The sequence below is a fragment of the Oncorhynchus kisutch genome, linkage group LG27, assembly GCF_002021735.2.
Source record: "Oncorhynchus kisutch isolate 150728-3 linkage group LG27, Okis_V2, whole genome shotgun sequence".
NCBI lineage: Eukaryota > Metazoa > Chordata > Actinopteri > Salmoniformes > Salmonidae > Oncorhynchus > Oncorhynchus kisutch.
This window is the reverse complement of record NC_034200.2, coordinates 10,443,347-10,467,808: the sequence shown is the minus strand read 5'-3', so window position 1 is coordinate 10,467,808 and position 24,462 is coordinate 10,443,347. Positions and strand designations below refer to the sequence as shown.

General features: G+C 43.4%; 1 protein-coding gene across 2 annotated transcripts; it reads right to left on the bottom strand.

Moving 5' to 3' along the window:
- Positions 1-996: 996 nt before the first annotated feature.
- On the bottom strand, positions 997-24,207 carry sugt1 (SGT1 homolog, MIS12 kinetochore complex assembly cochaperone). Of its 2 annotated transcripts, none has more exons than XM_020462674.2 (13): positions 23,647-24,195; positions 23,510-23,558; positions 22,800-22,890; positions 22,439-22,508; positions 18,277-18,347; positions 17,326-17,379; positions 13,573-13,601; positions 12,812-12,831; positions 12,524-12,620; positions 8,142-8,249; positions 4,274-4,364; positions 1,900-2,072; positions 997-1,822 (listed from the first exon to the last, which is right to left on the bottom strand). In XM_020462674.2, exons 1-13 carry the CDS (start codon positions 23,658-23,660, stop codon positions 1,721-1,723), a joined length of 969 nt encoding a protein of 322 aa, XP_020318263.2. In that variant the 5' UTR covers positions 23,661-24,195; the 3' UTR covers positions 997-1,720. The 2 variants fall into 2 exon arrangements, with proteins under 2 accessions (XP_020318263.2, XP_020318264.2); XM_020462675.2 differs by having other exon boundaries at positions 1,004-1,822; positions 23,510-23,555; positions 23,647-24,207.
- Between the last annotated feature and the right edge of the window lie 255 nt (positions 24,208-24,462).

The window sequence follows — 24,462 nt, the reverse complement described above, 5'->3', positions numbered from 1 at the left end:
AGTTAAAGTATACGAGTTGGGACGAGACTGTCAGCTGTGTGTGTCTGTAGCTATTCATCATGCTAGTGGGAAGTGTTTCTGTCCTCCAGACCGTTATTCATTTCCCCAAAAGTAGAGCCTACCAACATCTACTGTACACCGTCTGGTATTCTCCATCAGTATTAAATAACTATTTCAAAGTGCAAATTCAATGAATAAAATGTTAAGTAACCAAATAAACACATCATTGCTGCATCACTCGATCATATTAAACACATTAGTTCAGTAATGTACTGACCCGAACAGAGAAGACAATTCATACTGTACAAAGCAAATGAGTCTACTGTATAATATGGTTCAACAGCAGAGATCAATGATACTATACATACAGTACGCATGCAGGCACACTTCCACAAGCAGCCGTATGTACATGCAAACACACTGGAGTTTATACCCAACGCAGTAGTTGATCAATAAGGTTTTAAAAAAACTGGAGCGCAGCAGAGTTTGAGAGGTCTGGGAGACTATGATGAGACTAAAACACTATGCAGCTGTCACGCTCTGATCTTACCCACGATGCAAAGTGCTTAGCTCCTTTTGATGTCACGAGAGCAGCTTCAGGCAGGGGTATGGGAGGGGGCAGCGTGTGTGTGTGTGTGTGTGTGTGATGCAGTTATATCCGAAGCCAAAAACAGTTTTTGATTGTCACGAGAGATGAAACGATGTGCAATGAATCTAACAACTCAGCGAGGAAGGGGTGTGAGTGAGTAGGATTTTAAAACTTAACTAGATGTGAGAGCTGATGATGCGGATAGCAGGCAGGCAGATGCATATTAATGCTCCCGTGCTTCTTTTACGCAACGCCCACTCGTAGCAGAGAGAAGTGGAGCGTGTGTGTGAGGATGAGGTCTATGCCTTCTCTAATACAGTAGATCAGAACAGTACGATAAGCGTGTTTGGGATTGGTGATGCTGGCCTTCTTCAGGTCTCAACACTAAAACACAGTAAAACTCAAAATTGGTGATCCAGAAAATAAATCATTTATTTACATTGAAGTTTGAATCACATTGAGGAAAAGGAAATTAAGACTCCAGACTTCCATTTCATGACCATATTGCTGCTGATGTGGAAAAAAGAAATGATTCTACGAGTGTACAGAAAAAAAAAGTTTTCATTTTTCATAAAAGCAGTGAATGAGGCAATAGAAACATTTCCAAACTCCAACCCACCCCAGAAAAACGACAGGCTTTAAAAACAAGAACCGGCCATTGCTGAGACACAAGAAGAGGTGAAAAGGGTTTCTGTTTCAACTCATTACCGCCTTTAACCAGGTTAACCATCAAACAGCCAGAACTGACCATGAGGATGATTCCTACTGTTTCTATGAGATCTAGGAAAGACAGTTTGATATATCTATGACAGTCTTCATAGAGTGAGAGAATGGTTTAATGAGGGTAAAGAGTGGTTTCTGGATTGCTGCTGAGAATCACCAAAGCTCTAAAAACCAATATTGACAGAGACTGGAAGGGGGAGGTGTTGGAAAAGGTGGGTTTTGGCGAATAAGGTGGACGTCCATCGGAGGCAAAGAGAGAACGAGAGAGTTGGCCGGGAGAAAGCAATATTGACAGACGGCCTGGGATGAGGAGTGTGGGGGGGTAGAGGAGATATGGGGCGGTCCACTTGAGGAAGAGGGGGAACGTAGGACTGTGTAGTACAGAGAGAGCGACACCCCTCTGGTTCTTCAGTATTTCTTAAACTCCACGTCGTCTGGAGGGCTCATCTCCACCGTTCTCTTCCCCACGTCCGTCCAGTTGGTGCTCAGGACTGTACCACCTGACTCCATCTGCAAGTGGAGGAGTGGAAGTCAGTGATACTGCATTTCTCAGTTTCTCTATGTGTGTATATATAAAACACACTCACAAAGGACTTGTTCATGGCCCGTTTGACCTCGTCGGTGCCGTCCCCGTAGATCTGCTGGAAGAGTTTGTTGAGCGCTGCGTCTCCCTCCAGTTTCTCCTTCTTCTCCTCCTCACTGATGTCGACCACCACCTTGTCCCAGTTACGGCTGGAGTGGGACGAAGACGGGTACTGGTCTGAACAGGAACACACACACGTTTAGAGAGGGTTACCATGGGTACTGGTCAACACAGGAGAGGGGGCTTTCAGTAGTACAAACCAAATGCTGTAAAAAAAATTTAAAAGATTGTGAAATGTATTTATTTTGTGATATGACTGGTGTGTGCAGAGGAAACTAAGTGTGTGTGTGTGTAAAGGAGAGAGAGCAGAGGAAACTAAGTGTGTGTGTGTGTGTAAAGGAGAGAGAGCAGAGGAAACTAAGTGTGTGTGTGTGTAAAGGAGAGAGAGCAGAGGAAACTAAGTGTGTGTGTGTGTAAAGGAGAGAGAGCAGAGGAAACTAAGTGTGTGTGTGTGTAAAGGAGAGAGAGCAGAGGAAACTGAGTGTGTAAAGGAGAGAGAGCAGAGGAAACTAAGTGAGTGTGTGTGTGTAAAGGAGAGAGAGCAGAGGAAACTAAGTGAGTGTGTGTGTGTAAAGGAGAGAGAGCAGAGGAAACTAAGTGTGTGTGTGTGTAAAGGAGAGAGAGCAGAGGAAACTGAGTGTGTAAAGGAGAGAGAGCAGAGGAAACTAAGTGAGTGTGTGTGTGTAAAGGAGAGAGAGCAGAGGAAACTAAGTGAGTGTGTGTGTGTAAAGGAGAGAGAGCAGAGGAAACTAAGTGAGTGTGAGTGTGTAAAGGAGAGAGAGCAGAGGAAACTAAGTGTGTGTGTGTGTAAAGGAGAGAGAGCAGAGGAAACTGAGTGTGTAAAGGAGAGAGAGCAGAGGAAACTAAGTGAGTGTGTGTGTGTAAAGGAGAGAGAGCAGAGGAAACTAAGTGAGTGTGTGTGTGTAAAGGAGAGAGAGCAGAGGAAACTAAGTGAGTGTGTGTGTGTAAAGGAGAGAGAGCAGAGGAAACTAAGTGTGTGTGTGTGTGTAAAGGAGAGAGAGCAGAGGAAACTAAGTGTGTGTGTAAAGGAGAGAGAGCAGAGGAAACTAAGTGTGTGTGTAAAGGAGAGAGAGCAGAGGAAACTAAGTGAGTGTGTAAAGGAGAGAGAGCAGAGGAAACTAAGTGTGTGTGTGTGTGTGTAAAGGAGAGAGAGCAGAGGAAACTAAGTGAGTGTGTGTGTGTAAAGGAGAGAGAGCAGAGGAAACTAAGTGTGTGTGTGTGTGTAAAGGAGAGAGAGCAGAGGAAACTAAGTGTGTGTGTGTGTGTAAAGGAGAGAGAGCAGAGGAAACTAAGTGTGTGTGTGTGTAAAGGAGAGAGAGCAGAGGAAACTAAGTGTGTGTGTGTGTGTGTGTGTGTGTGTGTAAAGGAGAGAGAGCAGAGGAAACTGAGTGTGTAAAGGAGAGAGAGCAGAGGAAACTAAGTGAGTGTGTGTGTGTAAAGGAGAGAGAGCAGAGGAAACTAAGTGTGTGTGTGTAAAGGAGAGAGAGCAGAGGAAACTAAGTGTGTGTGTGTAAAGGAGAGAGAGCAGAGGAAACTAAGTGTGTGTGTGTAAAGGAGAGAGAGCAGAGGAAACTAAGTGTGTGTGTGTGTGTGTGTGTAAAGGAGAGAGAGCAGAGGAAACTGAGTGTGTAAAGGAGAGAGAGCAGAGGAAACTAAGTGAGTGTGTAAAGGAGAGAGAGCAGAGGAAACTAAGTGAGTGTGTGTGTGTAAAGGAGAGAGAGCAGAGGAAACTAAGTGAGTGTGTGTGTGTAAAGGAGAGAGAGCAGAGGAAACTAAGTGAGTGTGTGTGTGTAAAGGAGAGAGAGCAGAGGAAACTGAGTGTGTGTGTGTAAAGGAGAGAGAGCAGAGGAAACTAAGTGAGTGTGTGTGTGTAAAGGAGAGAGAGCAGAGGAAACTAAGTGAGTGTGTGTGTGTAAAGGAGAGAGAGCAGAGGAAACTAAGTGAGTGTGTGTGTGTGAAGGAGAGAGAGCAGAGGAAACTAAGTGAGTGTGTGTGTGTAAAGGAGAGAGAGCAGAGGAAACTAAGTGAGTGTGTGTGTGTAAAGGAGAGAGAGCAGAGGAAACTAAGTGAGTGTGTGTGTGTAAAGGAGAGAGAGCAGAGGAAACTAAGTGAGTGTATGTAAAGGAGAGAGAGCAGAGGAAACTAAGTGAGTGTGTGTGTGTAAAGGAGAGAGAGCAGAGGAAACTAAGTGAGTGTGTGTGTGTAAAGGAGAGAGAGCAGAGGAAACTAAGTGAGTGTATGTAAAGGAGAGAGAGCAGAGGAAACTAAGTGTGTGTGTGCATTAGAGAGGTACTCACTGGGGGTGAAGTGTTTGACGCTGGGCTCCTGTCCTTCACCCTCCAGTTTCTCCCACCTGGTCCCCTCAGTCTTCTTCATTTTGATCTCCACCTGAGAAAAAGAGGAGAAGGAGGAGAGGAGAGTGGAGGAAGAGGGCGTGGAGAGCAAGGAGAGAGAGAGAGAGCGAAGCTAATGTCTTTAGTTATCATTACGTCTATATTTGGGCTCAACACGTGAGATCAGAAGACGGTAGCTCAGCGCTCACCAGTCTCTTTTAATGGTGGGATCAGCTCACGGCAGAGAGAGACAGTGATATGCGGGGGCACAGCTCACTCCCAAATCTTCCTGACAGACAGAGTGCTAACGAGACATCTGTCAGCTCGAGAGGCCGGATAGTGTGTGATCAGATCAACGTACGTGTGTGTGTGTGTGTGTGTGGGGTGAGAGCTATCGGTCTGTCGACCAGTGGCAGGAACACACATTTCTGGACAGATCATTACGTCGGAGGAGACGAGAAGAAGAGAGAGGACAGCCGCCACCACATGCGAGCTGCAGTGACAGGCCTCATACCAGTGGGACACTTAAGCTGCTGAGATTTCCAGTACCCCTCCCCCCCACACCCCGTCATCTTGTGTGTGTGTGTGTGTGTGCATGTATTTAAGTGTGCGTGTGCGCAGAGAGAGAGAGAGCATGTGTGTTGAGACAAAAGTTTGACAGAGTTATAGCGTGGGGGGAGGGATGCGCTGGCATGTCGACGCAATTAAAATAAAATTTCTGCTCTGTTGAGTTAAGGGATGTTTCATTCATGAACGTGTCAGGAGCAGAAGCCAGAACATCAAGAGGCTTGCTCACACACTCGACTAATAGATGAGCTCAATACTTACCCGAGACTAAACACCTCAAATCTTAGGACTGAAAGCTCAACCATGACCCATGCTTTAACTGATGTTCACATGGAGCCATTCTTCATTGAATTATTTACAACCAACATCTGTCTGCAGACACCGACCTAGTCAACCTCTGTGTACAGTGTAGGGGAATGGACTGGGAGACAAGGCAGAGACACACAGCCCCCTTGCAGTGGCAGGGAGGTTTTTATGCTCTTCTGTGCACACAGAGAGTGAGTGAGTGAGTGTGTGGTGATAACTGGTGCAGTCTGTGCCCGTGCAGAGTGTGTGCTGGGGGCGCTATACAACATTAATCTGCTGCCACATCTGTGTCTCTGCGTGTTAAAGGGACGCGGCAGGCGAGGGGCTGGGTCTTAAAGGGATGTGACAGCACCGTCACGTACAGGACCACCACCCACAGCTCCCAGGGGCCATACTGAGCAACACACACGCCTGTCAGTCCCTCAGAGGGGGAGTTAAGTCCCTGTGTCCCATGTCACCAGTCCCACGTGCTCTTACCCCCACCAAAGTCCCCCCTGTCCCACACTCACCCGCCCCGGTCTTATACAACATATGCACACACACACACACCCTCCCCTCTGCCCTCCACATACAAATCCACATACAAAGAGGCTCCCATCTCAGCCCTTCACAAAGTAGCCCCTACTTTAGATTACAGCAGAGAAGATTTTAAAAAGCAACTTAACAAATAAATATAGAAACAGTCTGGCGAGGGAGGCTGACAGGCATGGAAATTACAGAGGGAGGCTGTATGTTATCTATTCACAGAGACGAGAGGAGTTTGGAGCAGAGCGAGTGTGTGTGTGTGTGTTTACCCTTCCGTTCTGATCAAACACTCTGGTGTGTAATTGGCTCCCTGTTGTCATGACGACCCCGCGGGTTAGAATGCCTCATTGCCGACGACGGGAGGAGGTCAGAGAGGGTAGCACTGACGAGTGCGTGTGTGCACGACACGCACACACACACACAACCAAAATCACGTGAAGATGGCACAAGTGTGATTCCAGTACGCGCAACTGTGCATAGTACAGCCTAGCATGCCTTCCTAAGTGTCCTCTGAAGAAAACAGTGGAAGTAAACCACCATTGGGAAAGGGGGGGGGGGGGGGGGGGGGGGGGGAACCCACAGTGAGCTCTGCAGTTGGTGTCATTAGTCTGACTAGCGCAGAGCCCTTGGACTCTCACAGAGAGTAGTCAGTTAGGGACAGGTTTGGCCTGGGTCTCTTCTGGTGGCTCTCTGATGCTTGGTCATACCAGGATGCTGCACGGCTAAAATGAAGTCAGAGAAGCGTCAAATAATCTCAGCACACTCCCACACGCAATAACTGAACACTGTTCACCTGTTCAGAGACCAGCCAAAGTCTCTCAGTGTGCCTAGTGGAAAGGAATGCAACCGTCGACTGATGTGTTTAGTGTGCACATTTGTCCCTGTGTCATGTTGGAGTGTGAATAAGAAATAATACATATACAGTAAGTGACATTGTGTTTTGTGTGTGTACATTCTCTATATTTCTCTGTAGGACCATGAGAGCCTGTGGAGCCCTGTGGACCAGGGAACAGACAGGGCTTTGTGGGAGTGGAGGGGGCCTAAACTCACTTCGCTCCCTCCCCAAACTCCATCCCCTTCTCTTCCTTTAAGACTGACTCCGTGTGTGTGTGTGTGTGTGTTACGCACAAGATTACGTTTGTGTGCATGTACGACAACCATATATATATATATTTTTTTTTTAAAAGACAAATAGTTGAATTTTGGAATTTGAAAATGCTCAAATACACCGACTCAAATACACTCCCATGGACATAACCCAGGCATGTGAAAAAAGTATTTTAAATGACTTTCAAACAGTAGGCTATTTATAACAAATTATTTTTTAAATACTTCCAAAAGAAGTAGTTGATTCGGGCCACATTATCAGAATATACTCAAATACACAAGTATTTAAATGTCAAAATAGACATGTATTTGAACCCTGGTCCGACAACAACCTGTGTGTGTGTCTTAGGCAGTCATCTGCCCCTCTTTTCCCCCTCCTCTTCCTATTCTAAGACTGGGTCTTTGTTTGAGCTTCAACACACGTGCACCTCTGGTATGCAGTGCCTGATGTTGCCATGGCGAACTGTGAATGACTGTATGTATGGGAGTATGGAGAGGGGCAACGTCCTCTCTCGAGGGTGGAAAATAGTTTTGGCATTGGCTGGCAGGAACTCTCAGCAATAACCTCTTCTCTACCACACTTACTATATTCTATTCCTCCTCTCCCTCAAACTCCTTCACTCTCTGCTTAGCTAGAGGCTGCACGTCTGTCGGACTACCAAATCATCTCTTCACTCGGGTCTCTGTCAACCTCCCCCTGTTGTGCCGTGTGTGTGTGTGTGTGTGTGGGGCATGTCCCGCCGTCTCGTTAGACTGAGCACCATCTCATGCCCCAAACGAGCACCCATCCCCAGATTCCCAACGCACACTAGATGGATGAGCGGAGTGCCTCTCTCACATGTACACACGCACAGGATGAGTCTCTCGCACGCACACACTTCATTTCAAAAACAGTCACACTCATTGACCACAGGCCATATTTTGGATCCAAGATAATAAAGTGGGAGTGAGAAAAAGCATGGAGAGATGCCTACACACAAATTACTCACTAATGTGTGTACAATAACAAGTGCCCTTCCCAATCATTATCGGCCATAATTAGTTACAACTGCAGAGCTTGTGAATTCTCACAGGGCAGAGTTCTAGTGTGTGTGTGTGTGTGTGTGTGTGTGTGTGTTGACCCAGTCAGGGCTGTATTAAAGAGGATTCTCCTCCTCCCAGTCTTTCTGCTCCACTAATGGTTAATTATCACATTCCAGTCTGGTCACATTTCTAAGGGTTCCTGGGGACTGTTGTTTTACACACATTTCACCTGTGGGAAAATTTTCTCAGTTCTTGAGGCAAATGATATGACAGTTCTGAGAGGCTGAGGAGTATGGAGTATTACCTTAGTGGAGAGGACCTTGAAGGTGCTGTGTTGGGGGACGATGGGATGCAGTAGGTTCATGTTCAGGCTGAAGTCCTCCCCCGACGGAAGTTTCACCACCGCCGACAACTACAGATAGAATCACACATTATATATCCTCCACTGCAGACCATTATATAGGATTGGAGATGTTTGTTCAAATTCACCCCGAGGGGGTTTTAGTGCTGGTCTTAGATCAGCTGGGCTTTCTTTCTTCGATTGAGGATTTAGACTTGGGGAGGGTAAACTGTTCCTAGGGGGCTTAGCTGGGCCCAAAGGGAGTGAGTGTGTGATACCCCTTACAGCAGTGGTTCCCAAACTTTTTATAGTCCCGTACACCTTCAAACATTCAACCTCCAGCTGCGTACCCCCTCTAGCACCAGGGTCAGCGCACTCTCAAATGTCGTTTTTTGCCATCATTGTAAGCCTACACACTATACTATACTATAAACACACTATACATTTATTAAACATAAGAATGAGTGTGTTGTCACAACCCGGCTCATGGGAAGTGAAAGAGCTCTTATAGGACCAGGGCACAAATAATAATCAATCATTTTACATATAAAACCTTATTTGTTCATCGAAAACTGTGAATAACTCACCACAGGTTAATGAGAAGGGTGTGAATAACTCACCACAGGTTAATGAGAAGGGTGTGAATAACTCACCACAGGTTAATGAGAAGGGTGTGCTTGAAAGGATGCACATAACTCTGCAATGTTGGATTGTATTGGAGAGTGTGTCTTAAAATAATTTTCCACACAGTCTGTGCCTGTATTTAGTTCATGCTAGTGAAGGCCAAGAATCCACTCTGACATAGGTACGTGGTTGGAAAGGGCATCAGTGTCTTAACAGGGTGATTGCCAAGGCAGGATACTCTGAGCGCAGCCCAATCCAGAAATCTGGCAGTGGCTTCTGATTAAATTACATTTTCACAGAATTGTTTGTTGCAATTTCGATGAGGCTCTCTTGTTCAGATATCGGTAAGTGGACTGGAGGCAGAGCATGAAATGGATAACGAATCCAGTTGTTTGTGTCATCCGTTTCAGGAAAGTACCTGTGTAATTGCTCACCCAGCTCACTCAGGTACTTCGCTATATCACATTTGACATTGTCCGTAAGCTTGAGTTCATTTGCACACAAAAAAAATCATACAATGATGGAAAGACTTGTGTGTTGTCCTGCAGACAGAGAAGAGCTCCAACTTCTTAATCATAGCCTTAATTTTGTCCTGCACATTGAATATAGTTGCGGAGAGTCCCTGTAATCCTAGATTCAGATCATTCAGGCGAGAAAAAACATCACCCAGATAGGCCAGTCGTGTGAGAAACCAGTCATCATGCAAGCGGTCAGACAAGTGAAAATTATGTTCAGTAAAGAAAACTAAGCTAGTCTCTCATATATAAATTTTTAAAAAAGGAATCAATACTTTGCCCCTTGATAACCAGCGCACTTCGGTATGTTGTAAAATGGTCGCTGCCCATATCATTGCATAGTGCAGAAAATACACAAGTTCAGGGGCCTTGCTTTAACAAAGATAACCATTTTCACTGTAGTGTCCAAAACATCTTTCAAGCTGTCAGGCATTCCTTTGGCAGCAAGAGCCTCTCGGTGGATGCTGCAGTGTACCCAAGTGGTGTCGGGAGCAACTGCTTGCACGCGGTTTCCCACTTCACTTTGTCTGCCTGTCATGGCTTTTGAGCCATCAGAGTACAGATAGCAACATGAGCAGCAGCTACGTTCGGCTACATTAGTGGAATTCCCGTGAGAGGGTAATGGTTAATGCGATTGGATGTTAAATCATTTGACTAGGCTGCCTGGATTTGACATTTTGCTATTTATTTCTCTGAACACTAGATGGTTTAATTAGATTTTTTTTGCCAGTGAAACGAGGCTACTCTGATGAGAAAGAAAAAAAAAATCTCACCCAAATGTATAGCCCCATTGGAAAATATAAAAATTGACTGTTACAAAATGTGAAGAATAATAATAATAATAATAATAATAAATATATATTTTTTAAGTGACATTTTTAATTGGCGTACCCCTGATGGCATTGTGCGTATCCCTTATAGCATCCCTGCCATAGATCCTCTGGAGGGCAAGCCCCCTAGCTATCTCATAAGCCCTAATAACACCTCCCCTACTATTCTCAGAACAACAGAAAGAGTGGGCGAGGGCAGAGGAAGGGAACGAGATGTGGAACTGGAATCGGGCATCACTTTGTGTATCAGAGAGAGCTGCTCTCCTGTAGGGGGACCTCAGCAGAGAGAACAACTAGACTTGGGCAGTATACCGGGGTATTTGGAAAGCGCCACAGGATGGCTTTTCAATACTGTCAAAACTATTTTTTCCATACATTTTAATATGTAGCTACTGTTTAAGTTAATACTTGCAGTCAACTTCTGTAACACGTTAGGTGATAAAGCAGATTGCGTTCATCACTTCACAGGTCACATTATGGAACTTACCATAGTTCCCCAGAACAGTTGAACCAGTGACATGTTTGTTTGTAAATAGCACAATGGGAGAAAGAAGGAGCTGGTGAGTCCATAGCACATACACTGCTCAAAAAAATAAAGGGAACACTAAAATAACACATCCTAGATCTGAATGAATGAAATATTCTTATTAAATACTTTTTTCTTTACATAGTTGAATGTGCTGACAACAAAATCACACAAAAATTATCAATGGAAATCAAATTTATCAACCCATGGAGGTCTGGATTTGGAGTCACACAAAATTAAAGTGGAATACCACACTACAGGCTGATCCAACTTTGATGTAATGTCCTTAAAACAAGTCAAAATGAGGCTCAGTAGTGTGTGGCCTCCACGTGCCTGTATGACCTCCCTACAATGCCTGGGGATGCTCCTGATGAGGTGGCGGATGGTCTCCTGAGGGATCTCCTCCCAGACCTGGACTAAAGCATCCGCCAACTCCTGGACAGTCTGTTGGTGGATGGAGCGAGACATGATGTCCCAGATGTGCTCAATTGGATTCAGGTCTGGGGAACGGGCGGGCCAGTCCATAGCATCAATGCCTTCCTCTTGCAGGAACTGCTGACACACTCCAGCCACATGAGGTCTAGCATGGTCTTGCATTAGGAGGAACCCAGGGCCAACCGTACCAGCATATGGTCTCACAAGGGGTCTGAGGATCTCATCTCGGTACCTAATGGCAGTCAGGCTACCTCTGGCGAGCACGGAGGGCTGTGCGGCCCCCCAAAGAAGTGCCACCACACACCATGACTGACCCACCGCCAAACCGGTCATGCTGGAGGATGTTGCAGGCAGCAGAACGTTCTCCACGGCGTCTCCAGACTGTCACATGTGCTCAGTGTGACACCTGTTGTCTATTCCATTTGCACAATGGAAATTTATTGTCAATCAATGTTGCTTCTTAAGTGGACAGTTTGATTTCACAGAGGTGTGATGGACTTGGAGTTGTGTTGTTTAAGGCTTCCCTTTATTTTTTTTGAGCAGTATATATCAGCGAGTCTTGTGCGGCGCAGTTGCCATTTTCCCCTCTATGCTTCCTACTAGTGTTTCCCCCTATGTACACGCATCCTGCACTTCCTTCAGAAAAGCATGCATCACAACTTTGTTCATTTGCACAATTTCTCACGATCACTTTCGCTTGTAAATGTCCACACTCACCTAAAATGACATTCACTAGCTATTCTTGTATAACTTTGAGCTGATTTGCTTGTCTTTTGAAATTAGTTTGTTTTTCTCTTATTAGCATTTAGCATCTATGTGGTTTTGCTATTAGCTTGTGCTAAGATTGTTAGCATTCTGGTAATATACTTTTCTTGCCTTTTTAGCAAGAAAAGTGCCCTGCGCGGTAATACTGTAAATCATGGGATGAGAGAAAATCTGGATACCACCCAAGCCTAACAACCTCCATCGTTATTAATCTACCCCCACACCCCACCTCTGGGAAGACAACTCCCCCGCCTTTCCTCTCTGTCATTCCATAATCCTCATCAGCCTTTTTATATGCCACACCTGTCAGTTGGATGGCTTATCTTGGCAAAGGAGAAATGCTCACTAACTGGGATGTAAACTCATTAATGCACAACATTTGAGAGAAATAAGCTTTTATGTGCGTATGGAACATTTCTGAGATCTATTATTTCAGCTCATGAAACATGTTGAGTTAATATTTTTTAAGTCAGTGTAAATAAGATGAGAAATAGACATGTCTAAAGTTAGCTTCCTCAGTGACGACAGTACTGGGCAGCTGATACGCTGGCAACACTTCTGACAGTTTAGAACTGTCATGCGCTCTCCTCAAGAGCTTCTTACACTGACCTGTGTGAGTGTGTGTGTGGGAGAGAGAGTTAGGGTGTGTACCTGTCTCTCTTCGAAGTTGATGTTGACCCCATCCTTAGGCACATTTTTTACCATAATGGTGACGATGACCTGAGACTCTGTCTGGTACCAGTCATGCCTGAGGACAAACACACTTAGTACAGGTTGCCCCTGAAGAGTAGGAACAAGTTGCCCACCTTCCTGCACACAGAGTGCATCCCAAATGGCCTCCTATTCCCAATATAGTACACTACTTTTGACCAGGGTCATAGGTAGTGCACTATGTAGAGAATATGGTGCCATTTGCGACTCAGCATGGACTGTACTTACTTAATGTGTGGCGTCGGTGTCTGCGGTGGAATCCAGTCATCCCGGAAGAGAGAGAGAAAGTTTAATCAAAACAAGAGAGGAGGAAAAAAAAGAGGGTTTAGCTAATGGCTAATGGCTTTAGCCATTAGACCAGACGGAATACGGTCTGAAATACTGAGAGTAACACTGCCCCCATGAGGCGGAGAGTGGAACTGAAAGCCATAAGGCAGGGGTGTCAACCTCTTTCCATGGAGGGCCAAGTGTCCACATTTTTTGGGTTTTACCTTTCAATTAAGACAACCAGGTGAGGGGAGTTCCTTACTAATTAGCGACCTTATTTAGTCGAATTAAGTACAAGGGAGGAGCGAAAACCCGCAGACACTCAGCCCTCCCATGGAATGAGGTTGGCACATGTGGTCTGAATGTATGTGGATATCATAGAGAATGATAGAGGCCTCTAGTGGCCAAAAGGCTGTTTTGGCACTGGGCAGCGCAATTGAGGGCTTCCACCATTTGAATGTTGTGAACTGGTTGGGACTTCCAACTTCATTGGCTGATCCTCCTGGTGACCCTGTTGGGAGTCATGTCCAACGGGTCATCAGTAGGGATCAGCAAATCGTGAATGTCGAAAATGTACCACCTCAAAATGGAGAACGCTTGGGCAGTGCCATTGAGGCTGTCACAGATGGCCTAATGCAACAGATAAAGATGAGGCCTCTTTCCATCTCTACTGTGGACATAGAATAATGGCAGGAACGTCCAAAGTGGTCATTGGCGCTTACCTTGTTCTCCTTTCCATTCTGATTGGCCACTGCAAAGGAGAGGAAAATGAATAGTATAGTAAAGTCAGCCAGTTTCTACTCATAGATTAACAGGCCAGATAAACACACACACACACACATCTCCCTGTGAGATCTCAGAGGCAGTTTGTTTACCCTCTGAGGCTAAACAGGCCTGATCTGTATTTACCAGTTATGTCTGTTACATTATTCACTGCTTTCATTAGAGAGGGAGGTGGCAGAGGGAGGCCAGTAGAGGGAGAGGGAGAAGGAGAGAAAAGGAAAGAAGAGATAAAAGTGGAAGGATGAGACGGAGCATTAATGTTGTCTAAATGAGGTCGCGTTTGAAAAGGGAAACGGGGAGGGGAGGGGGCGTGTGTGTGTGTGTGTGTGTGATATCACCATATGCACACCCTGTTTTGATGTGTGGGGGCGTCAAGCTAAAGCGCCTAGCGGTAAACACTGTCACTTCACACATGAAAGAGATGGGAGGGAACTCACAGGGAAGGGCCGGGGTATGACAACGGAGGACTGAGGTGTGTGTTGGTGTACGTGTGCAACAATGTGCTTTTGAATCTGTTTGAACATGTATTATATATCTGTATGTGTGTGCGTCTGTATTTTGGTATGCATGGGGGGGGGTCCCACATGGGCTGTTTAGAATGCGAGCCCAACACGCAATGGATGTGTGTGTTTAGATGTTTACTGGGGTTGATCTGAGGCCTCCCACCCCACTCCAGAGACCTAAATTATTAATGCGATTCAAACAGGTTCAATTTAAACGCTCAGACGATGACAACCACACACACATATTCTCTAACGAATAGTTTAGCTAGTACAGGGTTAGAGTTTAGATAGGGAGTGGAATGCATCTCCAACCTCAATTTGAACAGTGAAGCTGAAATCAGCAGCATTTTGGATTTGAGATAAAAATGTTTCACAAGGTGACAGTACATAAACACCCCCCCCCCCCCCCCATTTTTTTTTTTTTATACCAATAACAGGGGAGGTCAGCGTTTTTGGAGGGGTATGACCTCTAACTTGCTCATTATTCACAAATCATTCATGATTATCCATAATCGAGGTAGCAGCCACATTAATGAAGTGTTCAGAAACATCTTCTATTCTTATTTACAATAAAAAGTGACTCCAAAATGACAATACATTTCTTAGTCTGTATTGGGCAAAACATAATCTGACAACGAAAACAACCTGCAAATGCAGCCGACAAGGTTATAGAGTCACAAGTGTGATGTAGTCATTGCGTACTAGGAATATGGGACCAAATACTAAACGTTTGACTACTTTAAAGCTGCAATATGTAACTTTTTGGGCGACTCATCCAAATTCATATAGAAATGTTATAGATCTGTCACTCTAATTGAAAGCAAGTCTAAGAAGCACTATTCTATGTGCACCATTTCTATGCATCCGGTTCTTAATTTTTTTATTTCGGTACATTAACTTCAAACAGTCGAGAAAACAATATTTTTGGTTATGGAAAGGATATTTCACAGCGATTTAGATAGTACAATGATTCTCTACACTATATTTGCTTGTTTTGTCAAACTGAAATTAGGCATAGTATAAGAATTTTAGCAACTGGGAAATGGCAGAGCAATTTCTGTCTCATCACGCACCAGCGACTCCTGTGGTGGGCCGGGAGCAGTGCACGCTAGCCAAGGTTGCCAGGTGCACAGTGTTTCCTCCGACACATTGGTGCGGCTGGCTTCCGGGTTGGATGCGCGCTGTGTTAAGAAGCAGTGCGGCTTGGTTGGGTTGTGTATGGGAGGACGCATGACTTTCAACCTTCGTCCCTCCCGAGCACGTACAGGAGTTGTAGCAATGAGACAAGATAGTAGCTACTAACAATTGGATACCACGAAATTTGGGAGAAAAAGGGGTCAAATTCACACACAAACACAAAAAAAGTATTCAAATAGGGGTAGTAGAAAGATTATAACCATTTTCATTTCAAAACAGTACAACATAAGTTTGACATTCTGTAGTGTCGCCTCATGAAACATCTTATCTCAAATCCAAAATTCTGGAGTATAGAGCCAAATTCACAAATGTTTGCGTCGCTTTCCAATTTATTGATTATATTTGTCAGCTCAGAAGTTAACATACACTTAGGTTGGAGTCATTCAGTCATATTTCAACCACTCCACAAAGTGTCTTGTTATCAAATTATAGTTTGGCAAGTCAGTTAGGACATCTACTTTGTGCATGACAAGTACTTTTCCAACAATTGTTTAGAGACTATTTCACTGTATCACAATTCCAGTGGGTCAGAAGTTTACATACACTAAGTTGACTGTGCCTTTAAACAGCTTGGAAAATTCCAGGAAATTATGTCATGGCTGTAGAAGCTTCCGATAGGCTAATTGACATAATTTGGGTCAATTGGCGGTGTACCTGTAGATGTATTTCAATGCCTACCTTCAAACTCAGTGCCTCTTTGCTTGACATCATGGGAAAATCAAAAGAATTCAGCCAAGATCTCAGAAAATAAGTTCTAGACCTCCACAAGTCTGGCTCATCCTTGGGAGCAATTTCCAAATGCCTGAAGGTACCACGTTCATCTGTACAAACAATAGTACGCAAGTATAAACACCATGGGACCACGCAGCGTCATACGTCATACCGCTCAGGTAGGAGACGTGTTCTGTCTCCTAGAGATGAATGTACTTTGGTGAGAAAAGTGCAAATCAATCCCAGATCAAACAGCAAAGGACCTTGTGAAGATGCTGGAGGAAACAGGTAAAAAAGTATCTACCTATATCGACATAACCTGAACGGCCGCTCAACAGGAAGAAGCCACTGCTCCAAAACTGCCATAAAAAAGCCAGACTACGGTTTGCAACTGCTCAAGGGGACAAAGATGATACCTTTTGGAGAAATATCCTCTGGTCTGATGAAACAAAAATATAACTGTTAGCCCATAATCACGATCGTTATGTTTGGAGGAAAAAGGGGGAGGCTTGCAAGTCGAAGACCACCATCCCAACCGTGACGCACGGGGGTGGCAGCATCATGTTGTGGGGGTGCTTTGCTACAGGAGGGACTGGTGCACTTCACAAAATAGATGGCATCACGAGAAAGGAAAATGATGTGGATATATTGAAGCAACATCTCTAGACATCAGTCAAGAAGTTAAAGCTTGGCCGCAAAAGGGTCTTCCAAATGGACAATGACCCCAAGCATACTTCCAAAGTTGTGACAAAATGGCTTAAGGACAAACAAAGTCAAGGTATTGGAGTGGCCATCACAAAGCCCTGACCTCAATCCCATAGAAAATTTGTGGGCAGAACTGAAAAAGCGTGTGTGAGCAAGGAGGCCTACAAACCTGACTCAGTTACACCAACTCTGTCAGGAGGAATGGGCGAAAATTCACCCAACTTATTGTGGGAAGCTTGTGGAAGGCTACCTGAAATGTAACGCTACCAAATACTAATTGAGTGTATGTAAACTTCTGACCCACTGGGAATGTGCTGAAATAAATAAATAAAGTGGTGATCCTAACTGACCTAAGACAGGGAATTTTTACTAGGATTAAATGTCGGGAATTGTGGAAAACTGAGTTTAAATGTGTTTGGCTAAGGTGTATGTAAACTTCCGAACTTCCGAACTGCATACACAGTACTTAGATTATCATTTATCATTAATGTTTTTATAAAACATGACCCGGATTTCACAAAGTCAGGGACTTATTGTCATTATGGCGGTCGAGGTACGAAAGCAGATCCTACTTACTCTCCATCATCTCCTCACAGCGTTTGATCCACATTTGGAAAGTGTTATCGGAGCCTGTGGAGCATAGGGAGAACACACTGTTAGGATTCAGACAATCTCAACCAGTTTGAACACAACTCTACTGAGGAATTACAAATATACCCGTAGCCACAGACTTCTGTAGATCCAAACAGACAAGATAAGCAATATGGCTAATATTTCACCTAACCCAGAAGTATATAATATATTTTTTTTTAAAGTCTCATTTTGATGACCCCAACCGAAAAAATATTTAATTAGTACAAATTAAAAACACAGATTGTATGGGACAATATTTCAATATGTTTTTATATATAAATAATTCTAAATTAAATATTGAGTAACGCCTCGATCACACCGACAGCGTCATGGTACACCAGAAGTACATTCATGTCCAATGGAACGCTGCGTTTGCCTAGCAGTGTGGTGCATATGGTGGAAAAATGTAACGTATGCGTCAAATTGTATGCGTAGACTGCTTGACAGAAATGGTAGCAGAAGGTGATTGTTGAACTTTTGTTGCACACAAATTCAGATGCCGCAAAAAAAAAACACTGTAGGTGTGTTCAAGGTATAAACGTATGCATTGGTTTCTTTTCATTTTGATAAGATATGAAAATGTATCGATTTGAAGGTTGTCATTAGATTTGGGCTGGGGTCACAAGAAATTCTTGCAGAAAAAAGAAAAAAAAGGGTCCAAAACTTTTGGCTGAAAGAAAAATGGGGTCCCCGCTGAAAAAAATTGAATTACCACTGACCTAACTTATCAGAGACCAAGAGCTGTTTGTATATTTCTACTACCAATAATATATTTCGCTTTTAGATATGCATGACATGTCTAATGGGCTAGCAGTTGATTTGGGATTAAGTGGGTAAGGTTAGAGGAGGTGTCTAGGTGATAGGTGCTTCACAGCTCCCCTCAGCAGACCTCACCGTCCAGGCTGTGTCCCTGAGTGAAGGCAGCATGTGCCGACTCGAAGTGGTTCAGGTGGAACTCTGCCATTCTGCAGGGAGGGAGACAGGGATGGTATCAGAAGCAGACCAACAAAAAAAAAACCCTGGGGAGAACTGACAACCAATTTAAGTTTGACATATAAGGCCGTGGTTTTTAAATCGGTGGTCCGGGGCCAAGTACTGCACAGGGTCAGCGAAAATAATTTAAATATATACAGTGCATTCGGAAAGTATTCAGACTGACATTTTCCACATTGTTACGTTACAGCCTAATTCGAAAATTGATTACATTGTCCCCCCCCCTCATCTATCTACACACAATAGCCCATAATGACAAAAGCAAAAATAAGCTTTGAATATTTTTCAAATGTATAAAAAATAAAATAAATTAAACTGAAATATCACATTTACATAAGTATTCAGATCCTTTACTCAGTTGAAATACCTTTGGCAGCTATTACAGCCTTGTGTCTTCTTGGGTATGACGCTACAAGCTTGGCACAGCTGTATATGGGGAGTTTCTCCCATTCTTCTCTGCAGATCCTCTCAAGCTCTGTCAGGTTGGATGGGGAGCGTTGCTGTACAGCTATTTTCAGGTCTCTCCCAAAGCCACTCTTGCGTTGCCTTGGCAGTGTGCTTAGGGTTGTTGTCCTGTTGGAAGGTGAACCTTAGCCCCAGTCTGAGGTCCTATGCGCTCTGGAGCAGGTTTTCATCAAGGATCTCTCTGTACTTTGCTCTGTTCATCTTTCCCTTGATCCTGACTAGTCTCCCAGTCCCTGCTGCTGAAAAACATGCCCACAACATGATGCTGCCACCACCATGCTTCACCATAGGGATGGTGCCAGGTTTCCTCCAGGTGTGATGCTTGGCATTCGGGCCAAAGAGTTCAATCTTGGCTCCATCAGACCAGAGAATCTTGTTTCTTGTTTATTTTGGCAAATTCCAAGCGGGCTGTCATGTGCCTTTTACTGAGTGACTTCAGTCTGGCCATTCTACCATAAAGGTCTGATTGGTGAAGTGCTGCAGAGATGGTGGCCCTTTTAGAAGGTTCTCCCATCTCCACAGAGGAGCTCTGTCAAAGTGACCATTGGGTTCTTGGTCACTTCCCTTACCAAGGCCCTTCTTCCCCGATTGCTCAGTTTGGACGTGCAGCCAGCTCTAGGAAGAGTCTTGGTGGTTCTAAACTTGTCCCATTTAAGAATGATAAGGCCACTGTGTTCTTAGGGACCTTCAATGCTACATACATTTTTGGTACCCTTCCCCAGATCTGTGCCGACACAATCCTGTCTCGAAGCTCTACAGACAATTCCTTCGACCTCATGGCTTGGTTTTTGCTCTGACATGCACTGTCAACCGTGGGACTTTATATAGACAGGGGTGTGCCTTTCCAAATCATGTTCAATAAATTCAATTTACTACAGGTGGACTCCAATCAAGAAACATCAAGGACAATCAATGGTAACAGGATGCACCTGAGCGCAATTGAGTAAAGGGTCTGAATCCTTAAGTAAATAAGTTATTTTTATACATTTGCAAAAAAAACATGCTTTCGCTTTGCCATTACGGGGTTCTGTGTAGATTGATGAGAATGTGTATTTATTTAATACATGTTAGAATAAGGCTGTAACATAACAAAATGTGGAAAAAGTCCAGGGGTTTGAATACTTTCCAAATGCACTGTATAAAAAGTCCTTTTCACTTTAATGTTATGAATATCCCTAGCAATAGAATAAAATATTACATTATTTCACAAAGATTAATATTGAGCAAATTACATTCATTGGAGCCAAATACACTCACTGGTGTATCTGACACAGGCTTTGAAAAAGCACCCACGAACAGGCTACCACTGCAGCTGCTGGCTGCTGGTAAAGCTTTGACATACATTTTTTCCAACACACAGCTAAATATTAACCAGCTATACAGCTGCGCGTAGGGAAAATGTGTTTGGAATGACCTTTCTAGCTAATAGGCTATATTAGAATTTACCCATTATCATTCAATTATAAATGTGGGGAGGTCAAGATAACGGAAAAACTATGTAACAAATCTATTCATTTTAGAATTTTGATCATCATTCACCTGATAAGTTTTTGCTAAAGTATGATGGGGTCGCTAATTTGCCTGGGTGGGGGTCGCTGGTCAAGAAAAGTTTGAAGACCCCTGATATAAGGGAGATGTGGAGTTGAGTTTAACCAAATGGATTTTCTGATTTATTAGGAAAAACGCATCACATTTCTGTAAAAGGTTCAACAGTGCTTAGTGTTCTGAAAACGTCTTTAAGCAGTCATCCTCATAGTCATTTAAAATCAACAGTGACATTCCCCCCAGAAAACACAAGCTGCCAAAATAAATGCATGTCAATTCAGATCGATTGACATTGTTTGACAGGTGTCATGGGCTAGACTTTGGGCTGGGTGATAAATTGATTTGAATTCATGTTTAAGCGCGATATTCCAAAATTCCACAAGAATCAAGGTTTTAATATATTTTTTTGTTTCTATGAGCGTGTCTTTTTGGTCTTGTCTACTTCACTCCTTCTGTGCACCTTGCCCCTCGCACAGAGAAGCCCCTCCCCCACCACAATTTTTTTTTTTGCATTTGAGGTTTGGTCCAACATTTTCTTTTTTTATTACTAAAAAAATTACAATAAAGTACATTTAAAAAAGTCATATGGACACCAAAACACATTGAGCCATTTTACTGTAAAAGAGGAGAACTTAACCTTTGTAACGATACCCTTTTGCTCTCAACTCCCAATTTTAGAACAGAGTAGACCCTACTAAGACGGGAGTATCAATGAATATGATTGTGGAAAATTAATCATTTTTTTGACGCGCACAGAATTGCAGTTCCGCTAGCAGCATTTTAGCAAGAGTGTTATGTGCTGTCTAGTCTGTGTTTTATAAATGTGCATTAAACATAAGACACATGTATATAAGGAATTGGCAATTAATTCTCATTCTGAGAAATAAGCATATTTATCTTGGTAATCCACTCGATTTCAACATCTAAACAAAGTGTTCAAGCGGTTTGAGACGGACAGGAGGCTGTCTGTCATAGTTCAATTGTTCTACCTTGTTAGCAAGCAAATAGATTCAAGTTGGAGATTTTAAATACCAAAATTGCTGGCTACTCACTAGCAGGTGGTCTTATGAGTGAGACATTGCTGTCATTATTAGTGGATGTGCATTTTGCATGGTTCTGGTTAAATTTGTTACAAAAAGGGCATTTTCATAGACTTGAAAGTCAGGCCAGTGATTATTGCAAAAAAAGCTGGTTAAACCATTTTGCTAACATAAATGATATACACAGTACCAGTCAAAAGTCTGGACACAACTACTCATTTAAGTGTTTTTCTTAATTGCGTTACTATTTTCTACAGAACTATGAAATAACACATATGGAATCATGTAGTAACCACAAAAAAGTGTTAAACAAATCAAACACATAAAGAAAATAAATTCCACAAATTAAGGAACACCTGTTAATTGAAATGCATTACAGGTGACTAACTCATGAAGCTGGTTGAGAGAATGCCAAGCGTGTGCAAAGCTGTCATCAAGTCAAAGGGTGGCTACTTAGATTCTAAAATAACTTTTGATTTGTTTAACACTTTTTTGGTTACTACATGATTCCATGTGCTATTTCATAGTTTTGATGTCTTCACTATTATTCTACAATGTAGAAAATAGTACAAATAAAAACTCTTGAATGAGTAGGTGTGTCCAAACTTTTGACTGGTATAGTATATACGGTTTATTGTCACATACACTGAATATCGTCAGCCATAGTAGTACAGAGTCCCTGGAGCAAATGAGGGTTAAATGCCTTGCAACGAGGACACAATTTTCACCTTGATGGCTCTGGTATTCGAACCAGTGACCTTTCGGTTACGGCCCAACGCTCCGTTAGGCTACCTGCTGCCCTGGTAGTTACGGTTAGCCTAGGCATAATTTTACAAGCCCTGAATTAATTAGATTATTCCTGACTGTTTGAAATGCAGTGTATTGACCATTAAGTTGCGCAACAAAGCTTTTTTTTTTAAAGACAAAAAAATTGAAATATATACATTTGACAAAAAAATTATGATTTTTAAGCCATATTGCCAGCCCTAGCTAGACTCCTTCTGCACACATACCCTGTTCTCATGAAGGCAAGCGCAAGACTGGGGTTGAGCTGCTGGGCTTTCTTGGCATCATCGACAGCACCTGTAGAAACAGATATACCCAGATGAGAAACATAGCTCAAGTTTCTGTAGCAAAAACAAAATGAGGGAACGAACATATGCCAGTCACTTAAATTAAAATCATTCTACAAAACACCAATTTCAGAAAATCAGTAAAGCTAAGTAGGTTAGTCAAGGGTTAGAGCTGTAGTTTGTCAATGGAGGATTAAGGTTTGTCTGACTGATATCAAGGAGGGGAGGGAGGGGGGGGGGGGGGGGAGGGGGGGGGGGGGGGGGGGGGAGGGGGGGGGAGAGGGAGGGATAAGAGACTTACAGCTGTAGTTTTTCAGTTGGAGGTGGGCATAGGCTCGTTGGCAGAACCATTCTGAATTGTCCGAGTTACCTTCCAATGCTTCGTTAAGTTCCTGGGGGGAAATGACGGTGACATCCAATGGGCAAACTTGGGGTCAATTGAATTGACAAGACATTGAAAAAAAACATGTTTATAACCACTATCTAAGGTTAACTGTTGTTTAGATACATTTTCCCAACTATTTAACTTGGCTTTCTGCACACAATCTTCTTAGTCTTACATTAGTAAGGTGGTTAGCTACATTCAAGACATGTACAGTATGGCAGGTGGTTAGCCAGTTAGCTAGCAATGCTAACATTAGCTTAACTGGCTAGCGAGTACAACAAGATACAACCAATAAGCTAACTAGCTCCTGTGACGGTACACACATACTAGTAGCTAGTTAGATCACTACTGCTGGAGTTGAGCAACTACCGAGAGTACGTCGTTTCAGACCAAAATAGTTCGATAGTGTGGCTAACTTAACTGGCTCTCTCATTAGATTAGTTTCTAAAGTTAGCAGAAGATTAGCTAGTTAGCTGGCTATACACTTTTCGGGGCTGGCTATCTAACGTCAGTTAACTATCTAGTTAGAGTTATTGAAAACATTTCCAAACCCATGACAACTTTATCTAGCAAAAATGCTATTTACTTTCAATAAAACGAGTTCATAATGACAGGCCGTTGTTTACCTCGATAGCTTTCTGTGGGTTCTCGTCTATGAAGCTATCGGAGAAACTGCTAAAACAAGAAAACAAAGCTAACGTTAGCCTCTTGAATAAGGAAACATTTATGACAAAATACTCGAAAAGGTAGCTCATATACTTGCCGTTCGGATGCCATGGGGCTAGAAGTGTTGTCAGTGGGAGAAAGAGCAGAGACTAGCTAGCTGGAAAGTTCTAGATGGGAATCAGAAAACGAAACTATGCTGGAGAATGGAGCCTAAACTCTTGCGCTATAGTTCAGTCAAAGATGTGTATAAGTAAACCAAGATAGACCACTGCCTGTCATTTCCAATGGGAACTAAACGAGCCTCAGTGGGCAGAACAAGCAGAGCCAAGCACGAACTAGCGAGATCCTATTGGTGCGTTCTAGCATCATCTGAATATTTCCGTTAGGGAACACACGCTATGTGAAGCGCGCGTGTGCAATAACTCCATTCCCCCATTGCGCTCCTTCTAAACGCGATTTTTAACAACTTTTCAAAGGGGTAAAGTTTGCTTAACTTAATCCATTCTGTTCATAACATATTCTAGTTTTGGAAACCTGTATTGAGATCAAATGTTTAATCGATGAGAACATTTGCCTAATGTCGACCAAAATCCATCTCGTTCCATGTTCTCCCACTGCTCGCAAGTGGGCTTCCTGTCACTACCATATTGGTAGTGAGTGGAAAGGCCAAGCGGATGCTTCACATTTAAACATTCAGTGAAATATCTGTCTCATTGTTATATCTGTGGTGCAGTGAGTGGATTGGAGCACAGCGTAGCAGACATGCGCCGTGCGGGCCTGTCAACAGTCAGCTGGGTAGGCGCAGTTGCTGCTGCTGCTGCTGTTGTTGTTGTTCTTCTTCTTCTTCGGCATTATGGCGTTCACACATTTTGTTTGTGCTTGCCGCCACCTATTGTGCGGTAGTGTGTGGTCA